The following is a 12,907-nucleotide window of genomic DNA, read 5'->3' as shown; positions in this document are numbered from 1 at the left end:
TTTTGAACATATCAAAGCTGGCAGGTGGTCTCTCTCCAGCACAATACTTAAAAATTATCACATTCTGTATACAGAACAAAAAACAAACAAACAAACAAAAACAACAACAACAACAACAACAAAAAAGTACAGTGGCAGAAGGAATACACTTCAAGAAGGCAGAGAATAACTGAAAGATCCTTGGGTAGCAACATGGAGCAAAGAATCAAGAAACAGGAGAAACATCACCTATGAAGACAACAAGAAAGAACGAGAGTCTCATTCTAGAGAAGTGCATACAAAGAAGAAATAGGGTAATGCCCTTCAAATGCATTAAAGACAAAGGCAAAAACTCTTTATATCTATTGCCATTAGGTTAAGAAGTAACGAGTTGAAATTCTTTCAGCAGACATTTGGGTAAATTTGAAAAACTTTCCAGCTGCAAAGACTTGTAGAGACTACCAGGTTTGCAGAATTACTACTGCTGGAGGCTGTTAAGAACATGACAGACTAATGCCTGTTAGACTTAGGCACAGTTTGTTCTCTTTCTGTGGCAGGGGACAGATTAGTTTATGTCCTTGGGTCACTTCTAGCTATACTTCATGTGATCAACAATATAATAAATCCCCCTAAAATGAGGAAAGTTTCTAGATAGTATAGTGGATGTCTGGTAACAGCAAACAATTCTGGAGATCTTTTTTTTTTTTTTTTTTTTTTTTTTTTCCAAAGCTGGGTTAATTAACACTAGTGCTTGAAAACTGAAAAGTAGCAGACCTCTAGCTGTTATGAACACCTAAGTTACAGAGGGCATCAATACAACTCCAAATACTTCTGCTTTATAAAGAATGGGTAGAGAGTCACTGGTGTCAAAATAAATATTGAACTACTCTTAAAAAGTATGGAAAGGCAGCACTTCAATATTTTCTAAGAAATGGGAAAAAGGTTTTATTACATTTACACCAACTATTTCAATACTCAACTACAATGGCTCAAAAGTCTCACAGGAAGATTTGCAACATCCTGGGCTACAGAAATTCCACTGGTGTTTGTGAAGAAAGTGCTTATGAGAGTTAAAACATTGTGCAACCATTTCGCAACTTGGCTGATAAAAACAAAACAAAACAAAAAACTACTAGCATCTTTTTTTTTTTTTTTTTTTTGGCATTCAATATTTTTGGGCAGTTGATATTGGAGAAGATTCACTTCCTCAGGGATAAACTTGCCTGTGACTATAACAGTCATTCAGATTAACACTTCTAGCTTTATTTCAGTGAAATGAGAAGAACTTGGAAATCAAGTATATGCACTTCTAAGTGCCCCTCATCTGAACAAAACAAAATCATTTTAAACTGTCCATCTGCAGCAAACATTATCAGCTCTGCAGGAGTTCACTGCTTGGTGCCTGGTGACAGCAGAATAATCAGAGATGAAAGCCACCAGGAAGTCAAAGAGAATGGCATTTGTTAAGAGTACAACTTATCTACACTACTTCTGAGGAAAACTGCTTATATTGTCTACGGCCAGCCCAAATAGACTGTGCCTGTTCAAAAGGCCAGCTGTCTCTTGCTGCCCATATTCAGAAGGAACTGAAGCAAACGGAGAAGTTACACTCTCTTACACACCAGAGAAGTGACTACACTCTTTAACCTAGACAGACACTTGAGAAAAAGAAAAACAACCAAGTTTACCTGTAATTGGGTGTATGGAGAATACGCTTTCCTCATCACCAAGGATACTGTACTTTATGCTTTCTCCTGTAAATTTGTGTTCGTAAGCTTCTACAGTTATAAGTGACGTACCTATGGAAACAACATTTTCATAATGTCCACTTAATAAGGTTTTATTGCAATTTTTTATTACTTTGAGTGATAGCAGATGCACAGCCAAACACACATGAACTAGCCTAGCTGCTCATTCATGATTTGAAATAGTAGACAAGAAAACCTTTCACTGTAATGCAACTTCATAGGCAAGGCCCTATCCCTCCTTGCCCAGTAAATTACTTGTGTGATTGAGACTTCATCACCTGCCTAATGAAAGTGTAAGTTTTTAACTTGTGTTGATTGCAAATTCCCAAGTACCACCAAAATTACCTCCTAACTGAAGTTATATTTGGAAAAGAAAAAAAAATAAAATATTATTTTTTCTTTCTAGTGGTGATAACATTGATTGAGTTGAAGGCCAAAATAGACATTGAATATTAAACTCCCTTTCTGAGGTTGTCTGAGAAAGCGTCTTTTTATTCGTGTGGTCCTCTTATTCGGGTTGTGCTACCTTTGGTCATTACAATCTAACCTTTTCATGAATTCTTTCAAGGAAAATAGTCCTTGTTAGCATGCATAAGAATGAGTGTTACTTCTAAATCCTTTCAAAGAGGTCTTCTATTTTTTCTTCATTTATCTAAGTTCAGTTTGAATTTTTGAGAAATACTTGAAATATTCTTAAAAAAATTTAAGTAGTCATTTTCTGACAAATGGAATGAAAAACAGAATGTGTCAAAGACAGATGAGTTGAGCAGTATCTGAATTCAATGAAAAAAAGTAATGATTTAATACAGAATATAAAAGATGTGAAATAAAAATCCTATCTGAAAGAGGATTAAAGAAAAAAATTTCAAACTGAATACATTATCCTAATCAGAATCATGGTAAACAGAAATGTAGCAAGTTTTATTAAAAACTAATTATCAATATTCCCAAATAACTGTTCCTTTCAAGAGTTAGGAAATCTTTTAGCACATATGGCAATTGATTTTTAACCAATTTTAATCGTTTAAATTAATTTTAATTGATTCCATCCAGCTGTGATGGAATGAAGTTACCATATATCCTGAACTCTTCCAAACAGCATTACAGTCAGCTAGCTATTTTATTACATTACAAAGGGCATGCTGTTCACATTCAATTTTGGAAGGAAGGGCTTTATCTTTAGTGTAAATTTGAGAGGAAACGTTGTTCTTGGTATTGTTACTTATTCATTTTATTTAAGTACGGTTAGCCACTAATTTTTAAAAACAGGAAATCTTGTTTTATATGTTCCGTAATTTGTTCCTAAAATCTGGCAATTAAAAACACAAACACTCTGATTGTGACAGATACAGTTTTCTGCACTAGTGAATATATTTATTATAAGGGTTCTGGAAATAAGATCTACCCATCCAACAGACGGATATGAAAAGTTGCTTTTAGGATCTAAAATAGGGATCTTCTGGATGATAGTAGGTTGAATGTTCATTGCTGGGCTTCTTTGATTTACAACAGAAGCCAGCAAAAGGGCAATCGTTTATAGCATCCTCCTACCAGAGCTAAAGATAAGAAAAAAAAAATCAAGGTCCAGACTGTTTATATTTATCTTCCAATACTGTCAGCAATCTTTCTGTTCTCTTTGACTACTGGCTTTAGAAGAAAACCTACCACAAATACAGCAAGCAGCAGTATTTCCATTTGAATCCGTTTTTCAGGGATTAAGTTAACAAAATGTTGCTCTGGGTCCTCAAATCCTAATACTTCAAGTTGTATATTTTCATGTGATTAAAATTGTTTAAACCTTATTTGTTTATTTTTGGCAAAGAGCAGGTTTCCTTTGTTTCTGATAAATTTCACAGAAAACGACTCCTTTAAACAGCAATTTTTTACAGTTCATTGTGAAAAAATTATGACCAACTTCTGACATCTCTATTGTGACACAAATAAATCCTATACAGATAAATAGCAAAAGACAGCACCCATCCAGTAGCTTACAACATCGAGCATACGTGACTCAAACACTGCTCAAGCAGAGGTCACAGCATGTTGCACTGAAGCTTCAGCCCCTACAGCATTCCAAATCACAATGACTTGTAGCTGCCAAGATTTCGCATGCCAAGATACTGCCTTCACCTGTGGTTCCTCACAGTCCTTTTCTCTCCATGGAGCTGATGCTCAGCAGAGCCCTTCTTGAGCCAATTCACTGCGCCAAGCTGGTGGAAAATTAATACAGGAGAAAGGGAGCTTTCTGGCTGTAAAGCACAGTGAAATGTCACGGCAAGGATCAGGTCAGCACTGAAGCCAGTATAAGGAAGGATGGAGATGAGGATCACAGCTGAAGATAGATGAGCTTGAAATGCTACGCAGTCAACTTCTAAATCAGTTAAGAATATTAAACATTTTAAACTGCTTTTCTTACACCTTTATGCTTTGTTTTTTTTCCAGTTAAATCACAGATATATTGCTTTTGAAAGTATCTCAAACTGCTTTAAAATATCATGCATACCAACTTTTACTTTATGCCTGCAGACTTGAAACTGAAGCAGGACAGCTTAGGCACTATTTGCCTACCTGGCTAAACAGGCTCATAGCAACATTTGTTGTATTCTGTGTTTGGACATACAATGCACACCAGAACTGAGCTACTGTATAATCTATACAATTCTTCTGTCTTCTGCAGTCAGCCTTGTAGTCTTTTTCTCCTCCTTTATCATCTAACTCTGATTCATCCTTGCCCTTATTTCCTGAGATCTCTTAATTGCTAATGAAAGAAAAAGCTAACTGAGCACAAGGGATGACTCACAAAATAAGAGGCTACATATTTTATATCTATTAGGAAAAAAAACAAACCTGCAAATGCAGAGGAGTCAACATGGTTTTTTGCTGAATCTGTCTTCAAGAAGTGCTATGCATATAATCATTCAACTGAAAGCTTGGTGAATAACAAAGGTTTCTCTGGGAACCCTCTGGAGAATGCAGAGACCTAATTACGTATTGACTGGCTTCTAAATGCAGTTTATAATATTTAAAGACATTAAATGTTCATTATTAAAAAAAAGTAGAGGAATAGGATTTTCTGAAGATCATTAAACTTGGAGGTCATACACTTTAAGTAAAGAAACTCTGACCATAAGAGCCAGTTCCTGAGGTACTTATCTAAAAGACAATTTTAGACTAAATTGGAACTATGGACCCTTGGCTTTGGCTTTCATTGTTTATATTGTTTTGAGTTTTGATTCTTTTTAAAATAAACTTAGACCTTTCCCACTCTATTAGTTAAGGCAGAAATAAAATGAGGAGGAAAAGCCGCATTTATTAATACCAGGTCTACAAATAATCAGTGTGTAATGTAAATCTCCCTTGGACTGAATACACTGCTGCTATTCATTCTTGAAGGGGTCCCAGATCACATATATCCTGTAAGCTAACTTCTATGGGAGTTTTAATTATAATCATGCCTTTTTTCCTGAAAAGTGAAGTATTTGATATGCACTTATGCTTATATAAATAAGAAAATACTATAAGCAGAGCAAAACAAACATTAATATTTGGTAAAATCTTTCATACTCTTAAAAGAATGTGATCATCTTTACAAATAGACTTTTATTAAAAATACAAACTAAAATTTTGGGATGAAACCCTGTAGCTTACCCTGAAGCTTTGTGAAATTTCTTTTAATCAAAACAACTTAAATCAAATCTGATTTATGTTTTCTACAGATTGAGTGGGAGAATATCTGACTATGGCATTCTGTTACCACAATTCCTTGGGGTATTTCCATGATTTCAGGCTGGATCGTCTAGCCTGAACCATAAATGTATCCACACTTAGGAAAATTTAGGACAAGATTAGTTTATCAATTGCTGCATAGTTCCCATTTTCATCTTCTTTCTTTTAACTTGTTTCCTAACAAAACCTTTGCTCTTATTATCTTTCCTTGAATAGAAAGAAATTTAGATCTTTCCTGATATAATGCAGGATTAGTGCAAATGAATCCAATCTGTCATTAAAAGGTAGATGCCAGGGTCTTCATCTTACTCTCCCTAGAAGAGTGACAATTAAGTTCCTGTGACACATTCTAAAAATATAAGCTTGCTGCATCAATGGATAGACAAAATTCAGAGTTCAGGGCTTCCCTCTCCTTTGCAGAGCAACACACAATTAATTACTGTACAGTGCTGACTCTAATAAAACAGGGTGTATCTGTGACTCACAGTCAGAAAAAAAAACAAAAAAAACAAAAAAAAAAACAGGTTTAGGCCACACAAAATTATTTGCAAATCCTAGTCAAATTCATGGAATAAAAAACATGTTTTAAATGTCAAGGCTTAGGAATTTTTAAACGTCAAGTACTTAGGATTTTTTTTATTTTTATTTTTTTGTATTTGAAGTAGAAGCCATAAATGAAGCACTGATTTCACACACACAAAAAAGCAATAATAATAATAATAATAAACTTTTATCCTGTGGATTCAGTACTTAGAGTGCTCAGAATGGAGTAAGAGAAATGTAAATACTCCTCTGCCTGAGGAGACCTAAATCTCTACCTTTCTTATTTCCAGAGGGTGTTGTAACCACCACTCTACTGCATGCTCTTCTATTTCCTGTAGGAAGCCTTCCACTTTTTACAAAATCCTGCATGTTTTTTTGACAGACAGTGAGAAAGCAAGATGGATGCTCTAATCTGGTGGCTTGGTCGCAGTTCACAACTTTTTAATGAAATCTTTTGCTTTCAGGCTATTTTATCTATGGTCAAAAAAGTCACTTAATCCAAAGTGTTTTTTCACCATATTGCATATTTTGTCCTGTTAACTGAAACATTAGTAATACTCACAACATTATCTTAATTTTAAAATACACTGTTGAAAATTTGGCTTGTAGTCTCAGCGAGGTACGTAGGAAGAAATGTCTCAGCAATCCTAGCAGTAGTTTCTGCCACAGACATCTTCACCCTCAGTTCTCTACTCTGTTTGTAATTACCCATGTATATTGATTGGTTTTCCAAAATTATTAGCACATTTTGTCTTTGCTGATTCCTAATCAAATATATAGGCTGTTATTCAAGATCTAAGAATTCACTAGTCTCACAATACCCTTAGGATATAGAGGAATATTGCTCTCATTTTACAGAGGGAAATTTGAACTAGAAAGAGAATAAATGACTTGTTCAAGGTGAACCTTGTAAGGCAGCTTTTGAATCAAGAATGTAGTCCAGGTCAGACCTCTAAATACGTCTGGTCAATTGTACAGTCAGATTTGTGGGTGGAAAAAATGTGAAAGGCCCTCCTTTCTGCCCCTTGTTATGATGAACCCATCCCCTGAAGCCTGAAGAAGTACTTACCATATCTAATCAGCAGGATGCACAACTACAAATACCCTCTAAATGATAAAAAAAAAAAAAAATAGAGTAGTAATTCTCATCATTACACTGAACAAAAAATAAATCTGTAAGCACCTTGTGATTTAAGCTGTTTATCTATAGGTAGCAGGCTCTACCTAGAGATGTGTTGTAGAAGTCTGAATGTTGATGTACTACAGTCTCCAAACTTCTTCCCCCTTTACCTCACCCTGCCCCCGTATTCTCTTTCTGGAAAGTCCAAAATTTAAATAAGGTTTTACAGTCTCTGTGAAAGCTATTACAGTTCATTAAGGGTTTTGCAAAAGTACAAAACAAACAAACAAACAAACAAAAACTTGTGTTGCAGCTGGTACATACCACTCATCTCATCTGAACCTCAGTGTGTTGACAAGTGAAACAAGGAGTAAGCACTGTCCACCCATCATTAAAGTCATTTTGCTAAAGGAGTGAACCCACTGATACTCAGTGCTTCTCAGGCTGAGGGGCTGGGAACACACCATCTCTGGTATGGGAGCTTTCTGCTTAATGTGAGCAACACCACTGCACATGAGCAGCAAATGTGCCTGCCAGACAATGCCTCCACTAACAGATTATGATTCTTTGGCTGGTACACTGGCAAACGGCAGAGGGATATTTGCTCGATTCAGCTTAACTTTTCCCCGATGCTGCACAGGACAGACGTTTCCCTATCCTATTTGTTACAATTACCATCCCAAATGGAAAGGGCCCCAGCAGCTGCAGGAACACAGACAGGGATTTGATACCTACCTGCTGCACTGTTCTCAGGCACACTTGCTTCATACAAGTTACGGCTGAATGAAATCTGCTCCTCTTGTCCCTCTGTAATGATAAAGACCATGGCCGTGGCTGTTCGAGGTGAGGTGCCTTGATCTGAAGCCATCACAAGCAGCCGGGCACTGAAGTCTTCGGAAGCCAAGGGCTGCTGAAGAACGATGGCACCTGTCATTGCATCAATCTGAAATACAGTTTCTGGCACCAAGCTAAAGACAACAGCTCCATTTGGCCCCAGATCCACGTCCTCTGCTCTCACAGTGGCTACCGTCTCATTGACAGCAGTTTCAGCAGGCACGAAGGCCCTGATAGGGTTCTGCATAAACACCGGGTCATTGTCATTGACATCATCCACGTGCACCACAACGCTGACAGTGGTACTTCTTGGCCAGTGGGTGCTACAGTCACTAGCCACAGCCCTGAACGTGTACTGGGATTTGGTCTCTTGGTCCAGTGGCTTTGTGGTAACTATGGAACCTGTTAGGCTGTCAATGGCAAATGCTCCAAAGGTGTCGTCGATCAGCCGGTATATAACTTCACCGTTCAGGCCATCATCTTCATCAGAAGCAAAAAGGTCCAAGATGGCTGAGCCTTCCTCTAGGTCTTCTCTCACGGAGACATGATACTGGTTCTTCGCAAACAGCGGGCTGTGATCGTTTTCATCCAGGACTGTTACATACAACAGTGCAGTGGAGCTTCTCGAGGGCCTGCCTAGGTCATGGCACTCAATTACAAGGGTGAAATTGCTGATATCCTCTCTGTCTAAAGTACGAGTGACCAACAGTTTTCCTGAAGTATTATTTAGTGTGAAGTATTCTCCATCGTTTCCACCTTTCAAACACACAAAATAAAATGATGACAAACAATTGCTTTTGCAAAATAATCCCTTGTGAATACCACGTTAATTGCAATAACACTATCCAATTGCCAGTGCAGCTGGTGTGCTCATGTGTCTTTCACATATTTTATTCCTCTTCTAAGAATTAAAACCTGCATTTCATTTAAATCAGTGGGTGGCAATGACAGTAAATACAGAATATCATATCAATTTACAGAGTGGCTATTTTGCCAGATGTATGTCTTTTTTCCTAAAGCAGCACACCTTATAAAATCTCCTGCAACTATGCTGCTGCACAAAGTGACCTCTTCCCAACCTTAGTTACAAATTCCAGAAACCTATAAAGCATTGCTGACGATTGTAATTATGTGCTCCTTGCTCTCTTCTACAAACCTGTCTCTTGGAAGTGAAGAGTTGTGCAAGATCTTGATTTGCGGGGGAAGGTAAATATGATGAGGTTGACAGAAGAAAAGTTAGCGTTTTTAGTAACAATGAATGGCATACGTACTTTCTGTAGAAAGACCATTAAAGGTAATTAAAGATCATGAAAATTAAAACCAAAAAAAACACAAAGGAATTCTTAACTGCTTCTTCAAAGAAAAATTTGTTGGCTGTTACCACAGTAGCTATGTGCCTACTTTTCAGCTATTACTGAGAGCCACAAACCAAAGTAAGCGCAGCATGCTCGTATTTCTGCACAGATTTTACCAGAGGCTTTGAACAGCTGTGGAGCTTACATTGGCATAGTGGACATGTGGAGAGTTTGGCAACATGAAAATTAAGTATAACTTTAATTGGTGAGTGAAAGAAGCTCTCAAGACATAAAATTAAAAAAAATAATAAAATAATAATAAAATAATAAAATTCAGTTAGTTCTTGTACTTACTTGCAAGGGTATATTTACATTCAATACTTCCACAACTATTACAAAAGGGACAAAACTACGCTTTTGTGATAAATGCCTCCTTCCAGCATTTGATTGTTTTTGTTCTTCTGTTCTGTACTATTTCAAATCCAGAAAACAGACTGAAGGTGTGCTTGAAAAGGGCTTATTAATGCTGACAAAGGAGTGAAAGATTTTTTTTCCCTCTCTACGTAAAAGAAGGATGTGGACAAGGCAGGAGGTAGTCTACAACCTAGATACTGCTGTTTGCATGATTCCTGATTTATACTAATAAAAATGATAGGGTATAACTTACCAATTATGTGGTATCTTAGAGCTCCGTTATTGCCAGCATCCATATCTACAGCCCCAGCAACGTAGACTGCTGAAGGCTGTTGATTCTCTGGAATATGAATCTCAGAGACAGGAAAGAGAAACTTGGGAGAGCAGTCATTTTCATCCAGCACTTTGCAGATAACTGTCACTGTGCTTGATAGTGATGGAGTTCCACCATCTCGAACCAAAACTAAGGTTAAAAAACAGAAAGCAAATTTTGTACAGAGGGTAGGAGCAACAAGGGATACTCTTTAACAATATCAGAACAGTAGACTTACTTGCATTATGCAAAGAGCACATACTCTCCTGTTCCTGAAAATACTTCCACTTCCAACTAATCCAAATGGCAAGAAGTGAAAGTACCGATGACGACAACACCACATCCATTCTCACCTCCCATTTTACAAGCAGTCACAGGTATTTCACACTGTTACCTTTAATACTGAAAAACTCCTGAGTTTCCCTGTCCAGTGATACAGCTGTTGTGAGTTCTCCATTGTCTGAGTTCATCCTAAATTTTTCAGATCCAGTTCCTGGCAGGATTTCATACTGAAGCAAGGAATTTTGTCCTTAAAAACAGAATGGAAGTTTTAGCAAAACCGAGCCACTCTCCTTACACGCTGTCTTTATTTTTCCCCCACGCTCTGGGAAATGGATTATGGATTAAATTATTATTTTTAATGTAGTGATTAACTGCTTCTTCATTAGTACAACAGATTAAAATTTAAAATTGGATCTTCAAAATGCTTGTCCAGCTGCTGCATTGTACCTAATGTGTTGCCTGCCACTCAAAGTGACCCCAGCAGCATTTCTCAGCATCCAGGGCAAGTCTCCAAGCAAGCTGACATATCATTGTGGTGTAATACAGCACTAGCTTAGACCGTGGAATCTGTGCATCTGTCTTGTGCTCTCCCTGAGGTAATTAATTATTTCTCAACAGGATGTCAGGCCGTGCACCAGGCTGGTCTGGCAGCTCTGTTTCTCCAGTTTCCTCACTCAGAGCCAATACAAGCATCTCTATAAAGTATGATACGGAATAACATAAACATCCAGAGAAAGCATCCGCTTCTTGGCACGCTCACAACTTCTAAATATTTGTAATATTGAGCAGGCAGGTACCTAAGTCCCATCAGGATTCATAGGGTAGGCATTTCCTAGTTGTCTTCAACACAAACGCTAACTTGGTGGACATTCCCACAGCACATCTCAAGCCTTTTAGACTGTTCATGCTTGTAGCCAACCTTTGAAATGATATTGCTTGCCTTTGTGAAGTCTTGCAGAATTTCCAGAAGGGAAGATAAAAGGTTTTCCCTCCCTCAGTGTTTTTTCTGAATGCCATCTCCAATCTGTTCCTAATTGCACCTACCATTTGTATACAGTGCACAAATATTATTCTTCCTGTCCTTCTCTAGGAAATACTAGGCTAAAACTGTATAGGCCTTTACTACCCCTTCTTCCAAAGCTGCCTGAGTTGAACAAGAATTGGGATTCCACATTCCTACGAGTTATGATTATTTATAACTTATTTCATATTTCATGTAGTTTCAACACCCGTCAGAAGAAAATACAATGAAATCTCCATTACAAGATTGCTAATGAGTTTAATACTATATTATATTTAAAAGGCCGCAACCACTCATCTTGTACAACTGTGCTCATTCATTTGCACGTTCTTCTGTTTCATTCAATCATTATGCATTTTTTTTCACACAATAAACAATCTTTTGGTCACACAAAGACAGTTAGTGCACCCAGAAAACCAAAGTACTCCTGGTAATACTGTAACTGCTATTCCAAGTTAACACTGCATACCTGATCTCAACTACAGCAGCAGAAAATAGAACGATCTGCACTGGAGTTGATGGAGAAACACCAAAATGAGAAAAGAAACAGATTCTACAGTTTTGATGCCTGTGACTGCCTTTGTTTGCCTTTGAATAACTTTGCTAAAGTAGTTGACAATACTACTGAAATTTGATTGAAGGAATTATTACTGTTATTTGCATCTAAACCAATTCAAGGAAGCAACATATTCATAAAAATACAAAAAAAAAGTTACAGAAATCCTTCCAACTTTCTGGAAGAAAGGAAGAAAATCATGGCTGCAGGGACAATGAAGGAAAGTATCTTGAAAATTTCATATTACCAACACAGTCTATCAACTCTCAACTACCTTTAAAAAGATATTTGCAACTTTGTCTGCATTTATCCATCCTTAATTACCAATATGCTACAGGCAGAAAAAAAATGCATGCCTATATGCACTGCCAAGAGAGGAGGGTGATGACTCTATGTGCTCATGCACCATGGGCTTCACATAGCAGCTGACACATCTGCACTTAATCCAACCTCCTGGTTAACTGGTTACTAGTCACATTTTAGGGGGCTGAAATTATTAACTGGAATGAGCAATTGAAGACATGTGTTTACTTGCATTTACTTGTGTTAGATGTTGGCCTTGGGGCAAGTGGAGAGCTCCCACACTGTGTAGAAGACTTACATAAAATGAGGAAAGGGAGGATGGCAGTAAGTACAACTAGAGATAGGAGTCAGTGGAACAAGAATTTTTTTCATGGATATCTATGTGGGAAAAAAATAAATCAGTGGAAGCAAAATTTTAGCAGTGATTTCCACAAAAGACCTTTTGAAGTGGCAGCGAGCTTAAAGCTTGGGTCAAACACAAAGTAGATGACAGCTGCTTGCTCTTCCCTTCACAGATAATACATAAAGTAGAGAAACAAATAAAACCAAAAGGTTGATGATGGCTGCAATTGTCAGTAAAAATCATTCCATCATTCCTCCCCGTGGTCAGTCAGGGAACATATGAGGTGAAAGAAACAATACAGGGAGGAAAGTCCTCTTCTGAGACTGGAAATATTACTGAGATTTGAATTGCAACTTAAAGAGCAAATAAAAATGATCTTTAAAATGTGATAAAAAGAGGGAAAAAAGAACACCATGAAAGCAGTTGTCTT

At 37.3% G+C, this 12,907-nt stretch overlaps 1 protein-coding gene across 1 annotated transcript in view; it reads right to left on the bottom strand.

Annotated features, from left to right (window-relative positions):
• The window catches only part of DCHS2 (dachsous cadherin-related 2), a gene marked incomplete at its 5' end in the record, with an annotated part of 106,167 nt that overhangs the window by 14,099 nt on the left and 79,161 nt on the right, over positions 1-12,907 (bottom strand). Inside the window, 4 exons of the mRNA XM_082758633.1 lie at positions 1,668-1,778; positions 7,852-8,706; positions 9,913-10,122; positions 10,367-10,501. Of these exons, the coding sequence (XP_082614759.1) occupies positions 1,668-1,778; positions 7,852-8,706; positions 9,913-10,122; positions 10,367-10,501 (1,311 nt within the window). The remainder of the gene's footprint in view (positions 1-1,667; positions 1,779-7,851; positions 8,707-9,912; positions 10,123-10,366; positions 10,502-12,907) is intronic.

Source organism: Aythya marila, assembly GCF_965140915.1.
Source record: "Aythya marila genome assembly, chromosome: 4".
Taxonomy (NCBI): domain Eukaryota; kingdom Metazoa; phylum Chordata; class Aves; order Anseriformes; family Anatidae; genus Aythya; species Aythya marila.
This window is presented reverse-complemented; position numbering and strand designations above follow the sequence as displayed.